Raw genomic sequence first — 17152 nt, forward strand, 5'->3', positions numbered from 1 at the left:
ATAGGCAAAAACTTACTGCAAGCTTATGTGCTCACGATTTACAGGCAGAATCGTACTCTAATTCATGACATCCAAACTTGCCATATATGCACGTCATACAGTATAAGCTTTTAAAGGAAGCGAAAACTAACCTCTCATTCTCTCAAACAAGAGAATGTCACTCTCTTAGTAACTTCCTATTCTCTTCACTACTGGTTCTCTCCATCCAAACAGGTAGAATAGAGAAAATATATTAAAAGCATTAATAGCTAAAGATATTGGATTTCATCATTTTCTTTTTAGCAAAACTATCTTCAATATCTTTTCCATGAAGTGGACTCTGAGTCTAATTTACAACAAAAAGCTGTAATAGTTGCATGAAATTACAACAACTTAAGCAATAAAGAAACTGAGGAAAGCTTCTCATAATGTCATTAAAAACCCTGGTTTGCGGGCACAAGAATATGGTTGTCATGCTACTTGAGCACAATGTAGATCACAGAATGTTACCATCAAGTAGCAATCTCAAATGCATGGCTTACAGTCTGATCCAATCTATTTGGAACAGAGAATTATACACTGTGGCTTCACTCTTAAATGGCAGGATTACCTATCCTCAAAGCTTCCTGCTTAACACTTGAAAGGAGAAAATGAGAGAGCCAATAACTTCAGTAGTCTTTGTGACTCTTTTCCCCTGTTTGTTTAGAGTATATCCTATAGTGAGTATAATATCCCGCTGCCTTTCCTAGCAATGCAGCAGCCATGCCATCAGTGAGATCACTAGCTGCAAGAAACTGATTCTTCATGCCTTGTCAACTATGCTCCGGTAATTGACCATATAAATAGCTATCAATGTAAGCAATGCACCACCCAGCTGTATAGGCGAGAATGTTTCACCAAGGTACAGAAATCTGAAAACAAAGTAGTAGCTGTCATATTGCAAAATATTGCTAAATGCACAAATCTGAATGATCAGTAACAGTAAACATTATGTTTTCCAGTGATTTTTAAGAAGTGAAAAGAATTACAACTTCTCTTTTGTGATTATCCAACATGGAGACCTAACAAAAGGCTTACCCAAAAATAGAGGCAAACATTGGAGTTAAAAATGTGAGGGAGCTAAGTTTGGTCAAGCTACCTGCAAGAATACAAAACAAAGGATGAACAATCACCAATCGAGCCCAGGAAAGTAATAGTTATCTTTTACAATTGCAAGTATTTGACCACTTAATAAAAAATGTGGTTAATAAGTAGTATATATTGACAATCAAGATCTCTAAAATTCCAATTTCATTGCCAGCAACGTATTCAAAATCCATGCAGCAGAAGGAACTAAATTGTGTATACAATAGTTGTTATCATATATCAAAGGAGAACAATCTGACCTCTTGTTGCGTTATAGAAAAATACACCATAGCTGACAGCACTTCCAAACACAGAGGTGTAGCAAAGTGCTAGAACATCGCTAGATGAAAGCTCCCTAAGATTTCCATTCAAAGCAGGCTCATGATTAAGAACAGAAATCACCAATAGAGGGAGCCCACCAATAGCCATGTGCTGCAACATGATAGAATAAAATAAATTATAATCAACTATATCATGTGAATTCAGTTTTACACAATAGCAATACATCGATGTGAAAAGGGAAACGGCAGAAATATGATCTTTTATGACCTAATTTAGAAGGGAGGTAAAATGGTTTACAAATTAAAAGTCATAAAAAATTTAAAGTTAATACAAAAACATCCATCTAATGCAGCAGAAAGAACATAGGAATCAGAATGGAGGAGAGGGTATCTGCCGTCAATATGATATATAGGTTCCAGCATACCGATACTCTTTTCTTTAGGAGTGTACCATCTGAATATTAGCAGCTTCCTTTCTATGTAAGTTTACCCTTCAGTATAAATCTTATAAGCTGCATTCTCAAGAACATACCCATCCAGTTGCCATGACAGGATCAGAATATTTTGATACCCATCGGACCATGATAGTTCCAATAGCCATGCTTTGAGCAGCAAGAAGCATCCACCATTCCCCACTTCCCCATATTGTTGAGTTGTTTTCTTCAAAAGAAATGGCTGGAACCTATAGCATAAACATCTGTCATTGGCAAGAGAAAATTTTAAGCAAAATAATAAATTAAACATAAGCATGAATGTGCAGCTATTACCCTCCATATATATATCTAGAAACCCTTCATCCCAACTGGCCATAAAAACAGAGAATAATAATGCCACCAATTGATTCTCCAAATAAAGGTCATAAACATATAAGAAGTCAACCTCAAGAAGCAAAAGCCCAACAACACCCAGAACGAGCCCAGCAGCTCCACTGCCACCAATTGATTCTCCAAATAATAAAGCCGCAAGTATGGCAACTGTTAAAGGCTGTGAGTCGATGATGACCTGCAGTTTGGATATTGAATTGGCAGTCACTAGAGTGAAGAAGAAGACACAAGAAAGAACTTGTGCATCTTGCATAAGAAATCTGTTTTGGAAATAATGCACAAGCACAGCTTATTTTGCATTATATATCTATTTATGTATTTATATATACAATATATCAGTTCTCCAAGTGTCTATCTTCTTGTAAAATGATATGGTGACTGCAGATCAGAAATCTTACAAGCTTGAAACATGGACAAAGGATTTTGTGGGAAAAGAAATATTCATGGAGGAGACATCAACAACTGTGCATGACACACTTCCCTTAGAAGCTTGAAAAACTCTCTGCAATAACTAATCATAGATCATAGCATTCCATACAGGTTCTTAACAGCACATGCGGCTCCTTAGTTTAGCACTAATCTCATAATGGCCAAAATGCGAATGAGAGGGCAGAAAATGCAGTAGTCATGTTGTCTGCAAAATCAACTAATGATTCTTCTAAAATAGAATGTCACAGAACTAAAATTAAGATTAATTTACGAATTATAACTATACTCAGCAGAATAGGATATCCCAAGAATGAATACTAATACTATTAATAAACGAACTAGCAAGTAAATCCCAAAATTAAAAGCAATGCATTAAGAACTGAAAGCATCAAGAAACCCTAATCATACACTTCCAAGGCCAGCCGAAGTCTTCTGCAAACCCTCAGCAAGAAATCCCTGTCATCGCAGAAACACAAAGAAATGTTGGTGAGCCACATTGCACGACCACCAAATTGTAAATAACCGGAGACACTCTTATAGCTTACTTCTTTCTACTCGGCGAACGCTGCCCACCTGAAAGCACGCGGCATCGATGACAGCGAAAGCAAGGATCGAGACCCACGCTAGTAGCCCGGACGGCTGCTTCCTCCCTTTGATTGCAGCGAATCCGATCAGAAGTGCACCCGCAGGGATCAACCTGACGGCGGAGACGAAGAAAGGCCCGGTCTTTGGGATCACCTCCTTCATCGCCACCATCGCCGTCCCCCAAAAGAAGAACGGCGACACCAAGATCGCCCAATCCACTGCCTTTCGGACTAAATCCCCCTCCCCCGTTCCCGAATCTTTAAGGTCTCCTCCGACCTCGATCTCGAAGGTCGAGGTGGTCTTCTCGGCCAGGAGCTGATCGGACTCGGAAGAAGCTTCGGTGACGAAGCACTCGACGTCGGCGCCGGTGCCGATGCAGTCCATGGGGCTCGTCGGCGGCCGCGACGATGACATTTTTTCGGTGGATCTGCAGCGGATTAGTGTTCTTGATCTTTTTAGAACCCTAGGAACCATTACCGTGCGAGATTTGGGAGGAGGAAATAATATAGCGATGGGCACGGAAGGGGAGACGGCGGTTGACATGGTCGAATCCAATTGTCGGGCGAATGCGTTGTTTGACTTCGAAGGCAAGTTTTTTTAAAATTACTTTCTCTCGAGGAAGAGGATGGAAAGAGGGGGGAAGGTAATCGTCGTTTTTCTTTCTACGCGTATTTTAGCGGGAGTGGTGGTGGTTAGCCTGCCCTGTCGGAAAAACTTATCTTGATCCTTGCGACTCCCCCGGGCGCCTAAAATTGATGGCATTTTGCATTTTGCCCCATTGTTTATTTCGATTTACAACATCTATTTTCACTATTTTTATTTATAAGGGGACGTGTGAATGTTTGATTTGTCAAAAACACCCTATAGTCTACTTTTATTATCGTTTACATTATATCATATGAATAATTATTATTTAACCCCTGCCTCTTACTTTTAACGCCTAAGAAATATTGCGTTAATTTTATCGCTAGCAACAGCTAACGATTTTTTAAAAAAAATTTAAACAGAAAAAAAGAATTAGAATCTCTAAAATATAGTTTATTTGACTTTAAAATTTAGTTCTCCATTTTATTTTCACTTTAACCTTAAAAGTTATTAAAGAGTATTACATTCATTTTGTAGGTTTAGTTATCTTTAACTCATTTATATAGTAATTAATAATTAATAAAAATAATGACATAGTAATTTTGGGCCATTTTAGATAAAATGAAAGGTTGAATGATAAATATGATATGATAAGATAGGGTTCTTAAAGAATTTGTACTATATCTTTATTATCGTTTATATCCTATATGACCTGCATCTTGAGTAGAATATCTAAAACCACTATATTTTTAGTTTTTTAATTTGTAAGTGATCAGTTAAAATAACTACAAGTGCAAAATAACATTAATATCTAAGTAATTTTCCATAATGTTTTTTAAGTTAAGATAAACACTTGCAAATGTAGGGAATTTATAAATGGAGAATTATATTTTAAAATTCAATTAGAGTATTTTAGAATTTTTTTTATATGTAATGGATATTTCTCTATTCTGTTAGCAAATTGAGATTGTGGACCATTGGTTCACACAAGAGGGAGGATCTTACTTGCTTGCACGAATTTAGAAGCATCTTAATGTTACTATTATTATTATTTTGCTAGAGAAGGGAAGAGTAGTAGAAAAACTGATAGAAATATTAACATATAGCAATGAATTCCAATGGCATATCATGAGTACTAGAAAAACTGATACTTGAGTTATTTGATTATTTCAATGATAATTTCACAATATTATTCATTATATCATGATTGAAATAGGGGCTACTACACTCAATATTCCCATTATTTGTAATACTCTCTTGCACAACGAGCCATTCTTATGTCTAATTGTGCTTGCGCACATCGATGTAATCGAAATCTTCTATGATCATGCCGAGTATGATGATTAGTTCTTCGGTGTCAAGACATACATCTTGCAGGCATGAGGTTCCACTGTATCTGTTATAGATCCTTGAATTGATGATATTGTTGAATGCTGTGAGAGAAACGGGAATTAGAGCCTACAGTGCTTATGAAGCTGAAATATTCAAGATTACAGAGGAGGGAAAAAGAATAGAAGGAGAGAAGATTTGAATTGTGAGACTTACTGCCCATAGATCTCGAGCATCGGCAACGGTTGATGACCGAAGCCCGAGATCTGACCAATTTGCGGTGATGGTTCCTCGCGACGATGACCGGTTCCATAGAACTACAGCCACTCTACCACTGCTAAGTGGACCAGCCCAAACCTACATGTTGAAAGATTTCTGAAGAGTTAATTGCAACTCAAATTGTAATTCAAGAGGTAAGCAAAAGGAGTAGAATAGTGGCTTTTACTGAAGTTGTAAGATTATGATTGTCTATTCTATTACTGCAATTCTGAATCTTTCTTCTTTTTTTCCTTTCAGTGAGAGAAGTATTCTGAACTGACATATTGGAGGAATTGAGTGCTTTATAAATCAACCAATTCATTCAAATTGCTCATAGAATCTTGAGGAAATATATGACATAGCTTGGATTCAAGCTTTTTTGAGGTCATACCTCCAAACCGCCGCTCGATTTTACCTTCTTTCCTTGGACTCCAAGACCATCTGTTTTCATCACACACCATAATCAGATTGAGCTTATCAGACAACCATAATTTATAACCCAATATTATTTATTTCTAATTGAATGGAGAAACTTGTAACAAATTTTATTTTCTCCTACCTTGATTAACGGCGATGACTTCCCAATTGCTGAGTATTTCTTTTGTTTCCTGGTTCATCGATCTTAGGTCACACCCAATCAAAAGTGGAGCCTGCACAATTCCATTGACAAAATAAAAATCATAGATTCCATGAAGGATGTCAAAGAACTGTTGATATAGATTAAGAACCTTAGCTAATGCCCATATGCTGAAATGTGATCGATACTCCTCCATTGACATTCCACCATTTCCGACTTCGAGCATGTCAGGATCTGAATCATGAAATGAAATACTAATTCTCTCTTCAAATTTAAAGTAGTGTAGCTAAGTAGTCTATGGTTAAGGAAATTTCTTTACCATTCCATCCACCTGGTCCTGCATAAGATGCCCATCTGTCATTCTGATCGGCTCGAGATGTCATACTACAATCGCAGAAAAAGTTATCAGTTTACAAATCTAAGATATATCATGGTATGTGAATGTTAATTCCAGTAGAACTAGAACTGAACCTATTCCAGTTGTCCTCAATATCTCCTGTTGTTCTCCAACTGTTTCCCATGCCCTTTGCCCAGGTTGCTGGATCATTTTGGCCCCTGCACTACAGTAAACTCCTATTGAAATGATTCTAATTGACAACTAAATCATTGTTCAATTGAACTAGAAATTTATAGATAAATAACACCACTTTTTTTTTATAGTTGATGATATAGTATAAGCAAACTTACCATTCACATAGAGAGAAGAAAATGTTCCTCCCATAAGTCTGAAGTGCTTTGCTCATCCTACTGTACCTGAATTCAGCAAAATTGTATCGATGATGAAATAAGATTCATAGGCCAATGAATTATTGAATTATAAGTAAGCTTTTAGTGCATATAATTCTGAAAAATTACCTGTCTGGGGGACTGGTTCCAGGGTTGAAGCAGTTATCATACTTCAAATAGTCGATACCCTTGAAATTAAAGGAAAAAAAGATATCGATAAGGACATATCTATTTATCGGATATTAGACCTCAAACGAATTGTGTATGATTCAAATTATAGGTTTATGGGTTAGCAGTAGAATTTTTAGCCTGAATATATATATAAATATATAGGAAGAGCATGCATATATACCCAAGAAGCAAATGTTCTGACATCTTGTTCTTCATGATAAAGTGAACCAGGCATTGTTCCACTGCATGTTCTTGACCTGAAAATCCTCCAATAAATTCAGGTACTAGAAGAAATATCAAGAATTATATCATTCTGACGATAAATTTGCATCACATTAACTTCCGATCGTAAAAGAAAAAAAAAATTCCAACTGTGGTGTCTCTGAAATAGACAAAGTTCATAACAATGACATCCTTTGATATTGCCATGCAATCTAGTATTAATCCATATAGATAGAACCCTAAAATTTACGCACCCTGCGTCGCTGTAGATTCCAAGCTTGAGGCCTTTTCCATGCACATAATTTGCAAGGGCCCTCATCCCTGAGGGAAATGTTGATCCCTTTGCAACTAAATTTCCCTGACAAAGTCCAAACAGAGCAGCATTAGAACAATTTCAAAGAAGAAAAAGGAATTTTCACACTTATTTCTCTTGGTAAAAATGTACTAGTTTCTAATAGATGCTCTCACCTGAGAGTCCCTGTTGAATTCTCCCCAGCAATCATCTGAATTTTTGAAGAGAAAGTCAGCATTTGCTCATGTTGTAATTAAAAAAAGAAAGACTTTGATGGTCTGAGAGAAGGTTAAAAAGATAACCTATATTGATGTATTCATAGCCCAATTTGGCAAGACCAGTGTATACCATTGCATCAGCTGCATCAACCAAAGCCAAGAAGAAATATTAACATAATTATTTGGTGTAATTTTGGTAAAATATTAGCATATTTATTTGGTGCATGTACTTTTTTTCACTTAAACCACCCATTTTTTAAAAAAAACAAAACTGTACCAAATCAGAAATACTTTGTTACCAAAGGTATTTTAGAAAATTTGGTTGGTGTAAGATTAAGTAATTTGGTAATTTTATCCACAGAGTTAAGTTAACCACAGTCTAAGATTAGGAGAATTAGTCAAAACAACAGTAAGATGTCATGCGATAAGTACAAGCAAAATAATAATAATAATAATAATAATAATAATAATAAGCTCTAATACCAACATTAACTTGTGGATTACTATAAACTATTTGCAAGCTTCTAAACAGAGAAAGATTCTTTCTACTCTCCATACTCAAACAACTTTGGGACCCAACTCCTCCCAATTGAAATTGGGACCTAACAAGTAGTAAGGATAGGTTGGATGTCACTTTTCTGGCAGTAGCCCTCACTATCTCTCACAAAATAAAAGATATCCATCCAATCCAGTGGCCGGAATAGCCTATCCTCTTTCTTCACGGGCAACTTGGAAATCTTTGTCATAGGAGGCTCGTGGCAAACTTTATTCGGTGAACGTGGGATAACTCACCAGGATAAGGTGTTAAGATAAGGAGAATAAGGTAGACATTGTCGCCATAGTCGGACCCTTGTCATGGCCCATTTGATGGCCCAATCACTCCCAAATCTTCTCTACTGGACAAAAGGCGTGCAGTCAACCATGGCGTAATATAATATGGAGATTTTTCGACTAGCACCCTACATTTAAGTGATTTTATGATTAACTAACTTAACAAAGTTGATATGTATATATATATATATATATATATATTACTTTTCAACATATATGAGATTAAATCTCAATAATTAAAAAATATATAAAAATAAGAACATCTTTTTGTTTCAAAATTTAACTAATAGTTAACTCTAAAAGGTATACAATTCATACATGAAAAAACTAATTTAAAAGTTTTGAGACATACTTATATAAATAAGTGATTTTGAATGGTATACATGCAAGAATCCCTAGCGGGCTTGTTTGGTTTGTGGCTAAGCTTTAAATTTAATTAGTTGGAATAAGAGATAACTAAATATGAATGAAAAATGAGTCTAACGTTTTTCATGAATTATATTAATTCTTCAACCAAACTGTACTCTAGGGACAGCAAGGTATCCCTTAAAATACCAAAAGTACCCTTACTTTTATTTTTCCATTTCACTTAACTTCTAGAATGTCTTTGACTAAAGTACCATTACAAATAACAACTCCTTTAATTGAGAACATTTTTTTCTCTCAAGGATATTGTAGTAAATTTAGCCAGCGTGGGTTAGGTGAGAAAAATGTCTCCGAGTTAATGATATAGTTAGCTCAAAGATAGGTATAGATATCAATTATAAAATGTGGGGTCTTCTTTAAAAGAAAAATTCACTATTTTATAACGTATAAACATATGAATGGGCATAGGAGTTGTATAATATACCAGTTTCCCGGATTAACTGCTCATTGATGGAGCAATGGAAATGGTTCCAGCTATTCCACCTGATGAAATTAGAAGGAGAGACATATATATATATAAGAAACTAATAAACGATTGTAATATAATAAGAATTGATGGATGACACTTTTCAAACCAAGAAACTGGAAGTGGAGAAAAGAATTTAAGAAAAAATCCAACCAAATCTCTCTCACTTTTTGACTCGAGTAGTTGTAGCAGGTGAACTGTCTCATTTCCATCATCACTTTCCTCCCCTACCACCCTCACACTTTAGTTGTGCAGTAAGTACTCTTCCATAAGTCCGGCATTATTAGTTCAGCCATTGCTTTCTCACAAAGTTAATTAACATTGGCAACTAAGTCTTTATGTATGCAGTACTAAGTTGGTTTGAAATCTATTTCCCTTTCTCCCTCGCACTCATTTGGAGCCTCAGATTATTAGTATATGATTACACATATATAGATCTCTTTACCTTTCTTTAGTTGTCTTCCGAGAATTGTTTTATTCTTATTACAGAGGAAAAAGAGAGAGAGAACTACTTAATGTTATCTTATCTATCATCTGTGATATATAAAATATATATATATATATATATATATATATATATATAGTAATGGATTGATAAAGTAATTACCCCATTTGAGGAGTCCGGGCAAGGCCATTCTCAAGCACGGCCCTCCTCCTCGTCTCCGCCGTGTGGTTCGAATCTCTAACGACTCTCGCCGCCGCCGACGCCGGGAATCTGCAGAGGACGAACAAGGAGAGGAGCGAGAGGAGGAGAGGTCTATGTGATCCCTTCGCCATGGCTTAGAATTGGTTTGAGAGCAAAAAAGAACCAAGGCCTCGAGTCTCTTTATAGAGGCCTCGACGTTGCATGGGTCGGGTCCACACTGTGGACGTAGAGGAGGCGACCTGGTCATTTTATTTGTCACCCAGTGGGCCCCAGCTGGGTCCAGTTGTTACCCACCAACCGCTTTCTCCTGTGATGCCATGTCACCGCACGACGCCGGGGCGGTCCCTGCCTTCCTGTAATTCGTTGACACCTGTCGGTTCTGTCGACGTGGAAGGAAATGGTTGGGATTTGCTGGCGTGTGGTGTTCTAGGAGGGCGACAGGTGCCAGCGGACTTATCTGAGTCCTGGGTGAATAGTTCGTCTTATCCGCGGTTCTAATCGGTGGAGCTCGGCGTTATTCTTGGGTACGTGCTCCGTTATCCTCATCTTAGGACAGCGAAACTTGTCCCAGATCAAAATGGCATTGTAGGCTGGATCTCATAAAGTTTCCCGAAATAGTGGCTCTCTATCTAAAATAGATTTATGGGTTTAGATATATCCTTCCAAAATTATACCATCTAAAAATGTGAGTGAGGATCTTATCCGACTTAGAAGAGGATCTTATCCGACTTACAAGAGGGTTTTATCCTTAAATGTGCTTGCCCTAGTTAACAGAATTATATTTCCAATTAAATTGCCTTCTGGAATAGACTACAGCGGGTCCCACAAGACAAAAGTTGCAACTGATGCTTGCTTGCCTTAAGAGATGCAACCCATTAAACTACATAAGCTAATGAAGAATAAAGTGATGGATAAAGACAGAATCAGAATAAGCCAATTAATTTGGCTACAATGCTCGGGATTAGGATCGGAATAGCGAGTAGTTATTCGCGACGGAATAAACTGGACAAGAAGGCGATATGCAACTTCGCTTTCAGAGCCTTGATGTAGAGCTTATCCACAGCAGTTGCGTGAGCTCGTGGTGTAGGATGTTTACAAGGAAGCAGAGGTGATCATTAACGCACATCTTATCGTGATCATTAGAGCTTATCCATCCGAGAGTTTCTCCGGTATGTGGATAAGATTATTCACGATGTTGGATAAATATATTCGCAACTCGCAAGGTTATGCAAAAATGGATAGATAGATAGATAGATAGATAGATAGATAGATAGCCCAGTTTGATTGGACCTAATCCGTGACCTAAATATCACATCAAATAATAATTCCTAATTGACGTGTTTAGCCTCCATTATATATTTTCTATGTTACTTTGATAGGTGGATATCGTGATATATATATGATCTTTTTTTGTGTGCATATGTACCCCTAAAACTTAACTGTTAAAATTTTATCAACTTAATTATAGAAAGATAGAAATACTCGTATATATTTCTATTTAAAGGTATTAATTTGTTAAAAATATAACTCGAAGGGTATACATACACACAAATAAGAAACTTTGGAGAGGTATATATTATTATCTATAAAGCTTAATGGGATAAGGAGAATGGGATATTCCAACAATATAGAGATGGAAATGCAGATAAACATCACAGACTAAAAGCCTATCTGAGTTGGAAAAGATGACACTAAACGAAGGAAAATTAACTTCAGAGCTTTGCAAGTTGAGTTATGAACAGAGCATAGCTTTTAAATGCCTAATTGTAGATGCAAGTTCATGCAGCTTTCACTATTAGAGAGGCTTGAATTCAAGTCCTACAATACCTGAAAGCAACCTCATCAATGGCATAACATGGGACTGCATACTTGAAACAAATCTGGTGACTTTTGTGAGAGGCAGCAAGGCAAGTGTGACTCCTAGATTTCGACATTGTAATCATTTACAGATGGAAAGAAATACAAGGCCATAAATTAATTTCTTCAGAAGTAGACTCATTCATGCAGCTTATTCAACTTGCTTCCAAGATCTTATTGGAATGACGCAATTCATATGCGACGACAATTGTGCTGTTATCTCAGAGGCTTTAAGTTATACAGTCTAAAGAAACAAAACAGCTGAAATCTGTAGTGATGCTGACTCTGATTAGATCTTCATGAGATTCTCACATCGGCGTCTACAATAGTGGTGTTAAGATAAACATCCTGCATGAGTGGGGGCCTACGGTAAAATTCAATTTGTCTGCGAACTTCTTCTCCAATGTCTTATGCTGCAAAATTCAAAGATGAGTCAAATATTCTCCTTAAAGTAGTAATATATCAGAGATAGTCTAAAGTATCATCCAAAATAATAAACATAATATAGAGCATAGCTTTTGAGGAGATACAGACTTATTCTATCATGTTACGTGTAGACATCACACTAAATTGGAAGGACTAGAGTTTCTTCATTCAAGATACTTTAGCTTACGATGGATACCTCATTAGTACCTATACTTCTTTCAACATAATCTTTTCCATATTTATTTTGTTATTGCATCAATGATAAGCATTCCTAGATGAGTACAGAAATTCTTCGATGCAGATACTAAATGGTGCACATGCTTTATGGTGAAGAAGCTAGATGTATAAGAATTAGTAAGTACCTTCCATAAATCTCGTACTTCGACTACCGTCTCAGGTGGAACTCCAATGTCATCCCAGTGTGCAGTAATAGGACTCTCTCTAAGTGATCGGTTCAACAAGACAACTGCAGTCCTGTATCCAGAAAGCGGTCCAGCCCAGACCTGTAAAAGAAGAGTAATCAGATGACCTCCTGCTCACTTTGTAAAATATAAAGCTCAATAGACGTTAAATTGAAGAAATTTCTGCCCAACCTCAAGATCTCCCTCCATCCTCACTTTTTTTGCTTGGATACCGAGAGGATCTGTCCATAAGTCAGTATCAGACAAAAGCATAAGAATTAAAGTTAGTTGACAATTGCGGAGGTGAAGAGGAATTTATGGAGAAGGGTTGCTATTTATGTGGAAATAGTGAATAAGGGAATATGTAACAAAGTCTAGGAGAGTTGGTGGATCAAAGAAAGAGACGAAAAGTAGCCAGATGATAGGCAATGGATGTTCCATTATTAGTCTTTATCATGTGGTAGCCTCAAAACAAGAAGGTAGTGATATGAATGAGAACTTTAGAGTTCCTAAATAAATGTGATGTTGTACAATAACATAGCAAAACTGCAGAGAGAAATTCACCAGTTCCTGACCTTGATTTACAGCAATGACATCTTTGTTGCTAAGGATGGCGAAAGTTTCCTTTGACATATTCCGTACATCACATCCGATAAGAAGAGGTGCCTTGTGGATTAGGAATAAGAGCTTGAATCAGTTACATGAAGCATAAAAGGTAAAACTTCAGATGTTACCTAAAATTACAATCATCAACTTATACCTTGGAAATAGCCCATAAGCTGAAATGGACAATATATTCATCATTGCTCATTCCCCCATTTCCTACTTCAAGCATATCTGGATCTGGTTGATTAAATTCAATAAAAAAAATGAGTTAAATTTAGCTGTTCTATGGCAAATATCATGTCTCGCTGAGACTGTATAGACAACTTATGATCAAGATGCTGAAACTGCAATATGTAATACAGCTAACTAGTATTGCTGCAGTTTTGAACACATTTAGGATCCAAAAGGAACTCAGCTCTAGGCTTCTAGCCCATCAATTTGTATGGGACTGACATTGCTTCTATATTCTTAAGGTACTGCAGATATATATACTCAATTGAAGAAGAACAAACCGTTCCAACCACCAGGTCTCGCATACTCCGCGTACACTTCATTTTGGTCGGCCCTCGAGACCATGCTGCAGTAGGAAAAATGGCATCATTTCAATCAAATAGTGAAGGATCTTTCCTTTAATTCCACCTCCTAATAATCTACACTAGTGAAACGAACAACTTAGTCAGTCAAGAAATTGACCTTTCCCATGAATCATTGATGTCATTTGTTGTCCTCCAGCTATTTCCTAGCTTGGCACCCCAAAGAGCTGGGTGCATATCACCCCTAAACATCAGGGCAGCAAAATAATGAACCATAGAAAATCCAGGAACAAGACAAGATCTAAACTAGCCACTGAAGTCTACAGTTTACCATTCGCATAAAGAGAAAAACATCGGTCGATCAGTCTTCATAAGGGCCCTAGTCATAGCTGGGTACCTACCCTCCAATAACAAAGAAAGGTTTAGTGACATTTATCTCGTCAAACTACATAGGGAGGGTTTATTGCAGGACAATGAGGAATCAAATAATCCAACGACAAGAAATTTTACCGTGCCATTGGCTTCAAATCTCCATTATTACAGTTGTCATACTTCAAATAATCAATGCCCTGCAATCCAAGAAAATAAAGCCAACTAAGACTCTCTCAAAGTACTCCAGAAAATGCAAACTCACACAAGATTCTCCACGGAATAGACAGACTTATACTCTTGTCAAAAATAAAATAAAATGAAAGATGTTAAAAGAAAAATTTGTCGCAGTAGAGAAAAGATGATGTGAATATCAATCCTTACCCATGATGCAAAGGTATGGGCATCTATCTGCTCATAGCCAAGTGACCCAGGCATCATTTTGCTACATGTTTGGTAACTGAAATTATCCAAATAGAGTAATTATCCTAATAGCTAGAGAATATCAGGAAGAAAGATAACTCGCTCTCATGCGCCATACTTACCCTGCATCAGAGTATATCCCTAGCTTAAGACCCTTCTTGTGAACATAATCTGCGAGTGCCTTGATTCCTGATGGAAATGTTGACTTATTAGGGACTAGATGACCCTGAAAGAGACAAGAGTGTACAAGTTCAGTAGGCAATCGACAAATTAATTAAAAGATCACAAACTTTGAATTATTTTTCCAGTTTATAGACAAGATTTAGTACACATCATAGGCAATAGGCTTGCTATTTATCATCTGTAACTAAATAAACATAAAATAATAACTAAACAAACCTTTGCATCCCTCTTGTTCTCAGCCCAGCAATCATCTGGATCATGTTGAAACCCAAAAAATTATTAGTTATTCCTTACTGAGGGCATCAGTATATCAAAATAAGAGGAAACAAACAGGAAAGGGAAGCACCAATGTTCACATATTGATATCCAAGCATTGCAAGCCCAGTTGAGACCAGTGCATCAGCTGTTGTTCAGCACAAATGATGCATTAATTTGTAAATAATCCCCACATTCTTAAATCTTAATAAATAAGTTCTAAATAAAATCTACCTGTTTCCTTAATGATTGTTTCATTAACAGAGCAACTGAAGTAATTCCAACTGTTCCACCTGCAACCCAAAACCAAGATCAACCTAGTCTCAAGATAAATGAATAGCTGGAACATATCAAACGACAATAGCAGTAAGATAATCCAATATTTATCCACGATATGAAGGATAAGAAGAATAAATACCCCATAGGAGGAGTTACTCCTAATCCATTAGCCAGCAAACTCCTCCTGTGATCCAAATCAGCCATCACCCTGGATTCAGTGCATATCAAAGTAGTGAGACATAACAAACCCATCAGTAGCTTCACCCTCATAGGCACAGTGGCTTTCTCCATCCTTCTATTCTATTCCTCCCCTCTCCTTGTGCTTGAATAACTCACATGAGGAGTTATTCCTATAATTTATTCACGTGAAAGAGCTACTGTTAAAGTGCAGTATAGTGGTGGGGCTGGGTAAGATTGAAAGGTATAGATTTCAATTCATTGGTGAATTTTTGACAAAATTAGCCTCTCTGATATCTTTTCTTACCCAATGCCACCCCAAATTTAATACCAAAAATAATACATTTTCTTATAATTATCAGTAAAATAAGGACAAGATTAGTATTTTAACTTTAAGATAGAAACACCAACAAATTCAGAATATTATGTCTATAAGTTAATGAAATAAAAGTCAATATTATTGGCAATTTATATGTATATATATATATATATATATAAAGCTTAACTTATCATAAAAATAGTAATAGATTCAGTTAAATCTACCTTCCTTTTTAGAAATTAATTCATTTTAGTAGAAAATTAGTTTGTTCAAAAACTTGTCCTTGGTTGGAATGATGAGAATATCATTCGAGGGACAAAGTTGAATGAGGAGTTTGAAGCTTAGCTCGTCTTTCTCTAGATGCTTCATTGTGGAATTAGTTAATAAATGTCACCTTCCCAATGAGAGTTATTTTATTAAAATTAATTAATAAAACTAAATATACACTTAATTTAAATAACTAGTTAATAAAATAAAATATAAAAGCACTTTAGAGCTGGGCCCCAAGAATCCCTCTCTAATTTGGAATTCCATTGGAGCAAACTATTAAAGGTTTTATAAATTTCAAGATGATATATACACATAAAACTTACATTACTCTAAAAATTAATGAGAAAGTAATCTAATTTTGGAACCTCAAATCTTTTTTTAAGATGATACGCATATAAAGCTTACATGTACTCTTAAAATTAACAATTAGTCATCAATTTCCTCGCTAAGTTCGAAAACTATATATTAGAATCTACTTAATTTAATTATGTTAAATAAAAATATCTACTTAATCTGAGTCTTTTGAATACATCACATTAGAGTGCCCTTGCAGTTAATTTCTGGATTTGAATTGCTGATGCGGGTATAATTTTGGGTAAAAATTGAATTGGGCTTTGCTTCTCCAGTGCTTTTGCAATTTAGTTATATTTAATTTTTTAATTTAGTATATAAAATTAAATATATATATATATATATTATAATCGATGTATATATAGATTGTATTATTATAAATCAAAAAAATTAAATATAATTGAATTATAAAAGCCACGTTTTGTGAGCTTTTGTTCTTCCTTTATAATGAATTTTCTTTTACCTTTTTATTGGAATTTACTTTTGGTCTTATGTAATTTAATTACATTTGTTTTTTTAATTTGTGATAATAGATTTTATTATGCACTACTGCATATCTAAATTATGTGTATTTTATTATAATAAAATATGGGTCCAAAATTATATGCACTGAGTAATATATATTAAATTAAAAAATTAGGTGTAATTAAATTAAAGAGCCCCAATTCCTCTTACTTTTTAAAAAAAAAAGGAGAAAAAAAGGAAAAGAAAAAGAAAAAACATTATCGTTGCG

At 35.8% G+C, this 17152-nt stretch overlaps 3 protein-coding genes across 3 annotated transcripts; all 3 read right to left on the reverse strand.

Annotated features, from left to right (window-relative positions):
• Positions 1–286: 286 nt before the first annotated feature.
• Positions 287–3952, reverse strand: LOC140767379 (WAT1-related protein At3g02690, chloroplastic). The gene is made up of 7 exons (XM_073107257.1): positions 3212–3952; positions 3047–3094; positions 2265–2387; positions 1918–2067; positions 1365–1536; positions 1057–1117; positions 287–890 (listed from the first exon to the last, which is right to left on the reverse strand). Exons 1-7 carry the CDS (start codon positions 3764–3766, stop codon positions 782–784), a joined length of 1218 nt encoding a protein of 405 aa, XP_072963358.1. The 5' UTR covers positions 3767–3952; the 3' UTR covers positions 287–781.
• Positions 3953–4941: 989 nt separating this feature from the next.
• On the reverse strand, positions 4942–10133 carry LOC140767584 (alpha-galactosidase-like). Its single transcript, XM_073107557.1, has 15 exons — positions 9932–10133; positions 9283–9341; positions 7686–7742; positions 7560–7594; positions 7346–7449; positions 7051–7126; positions 6828–6886; positions 6660–6725; positions 6444–6527; positions 6292–6356; positions 6124–6206; positions 5955–6045; positions 5787–5836; positions 5354–5494; positions 4942–5241 (listed from the first exon to the last, which is right to left on the reverse strand). Exons 1-15 carry the CDS (start codon positions 10099–10101, stop codon positions 5152–5154), a joined length of 1230 nt encoding a protein of 409 aa, XP_072963658.1. The 5' UTR covers positions 10102–10133; the 3' UTR covers positions 4942–5151.
• Positions 10134–11858: 1725 nt separating this feature from the next.
• Positions 11859–15631, reverse strand: LOC140767014 (alpha-galactosidase 1-like). The gene is made up of 15 exons (XM_073106753.1): positions 15442–15631; positions 15258–15316; positions 15115–15171; positions 14985–15019; positions 14708–14811; positions 14547–14622; positions 14304–14362; positions 14125–14190; positions 13954–14037; positions 13773–13837; positions 13415–13497; positions 13230–13320; positions 12847–12896; positions 12616–12756; positions 11859–12240 (listed from the first exon to the last, which is right to left on the reverse strand). Exons 1-15 carry the CDS (start codon positions 15591–15593, stop codon positions 12148–12150), a joined length of 1215 nt encoding a protein of 404 aa, XP_072962854.1. The 5' UTR covers positions 15594–15631; the 3' UTR covers positions 11859–12147.
• Positions 15632–17152: the final 1521 nt, after the last annotated feature.

This window comes from Typha angustifolia, chromosome 9, assembly GCF_048772165.1.
Source record: "Typha angustifolia cultivar Huaian chromosome 9, ASM4877216v1, whole genome shotgun sequence".
Lineage (NCBI taxonomy): Eukaryota > Viridiplantae > Streptophyta > Magnoliopsida > Poales > Typhaceae > Typha > Typha angustifolia.

Excerpts from the sequence above, each read along its gene's own strand:
- LOC140767584 (XM_073107557.1), bottom strand. The coding sequence starts at position 10,101 with ATGGCGAAGGGATCACATAGACCTCTCCTCCTCTCGCTCCTCTCCTTG. Across the intron at positions 9,342-9,931 it reads GCCCGGACTCCTCAAATGGG|GTGGAATAGCTGGAACCATT; the intron begins GTAATTACTTTA and ends TAATTTCATCAG. Across the intron at positions 6,528-6,659 it reads TTCTTCTCTCTATGTGAATG|GGGCCAAAATGATCCAGCAA; the intron begins GTAAGTTTGCTT and ends ACTGTAGTGCAG.
- LOC140767379 (XM_073107257.1), bottom strand. The coding sequence starts at position 3,766 with ATGTCAACCGCCGTCTCCCCTTCCGTGCCCATCGCTATATTATTTCCT. Across the intron at positions 3,095-3,211 it reads TCGATGCCGCGTGCTTTCAG|GGATTTCTTGCTGAGGGTTT; the intron begins GTGGGCAGCGTT and ends CTGCGATGACAG. Across the intron at positions 1,118-1,364 it reads TTTCTATAACGCAACAAGAG|GTAGCTTGACCAAACTTAGC; the intron begins GTCAGATTGTTC and ends GTATTCTTGCAG.
- LOC140767014 (XM_073106753.1), bottom strand. The coding sequence starts at position 15,593 with ATGGAGAAAGCCACTGTGCCTATGAGGGTGAAGCTACTGATGGGTTTG. Across the intron at positions 13,498-13,772 it reads GAGACCTGGTGGTTGGAACG|ATCCAGATATGCTTGAAGTA; the intron begins GTTTGTTCTTCT and ends TTAATCAACCAG. Across the intron at positions 12,757-12,846 it reads GGATGGAGGGAGATCTTGAG|GTCTGGGCTGGACCGCTTTC; the intron begins GTTGGGCAGAAA and ends CTTCTTTTACAG.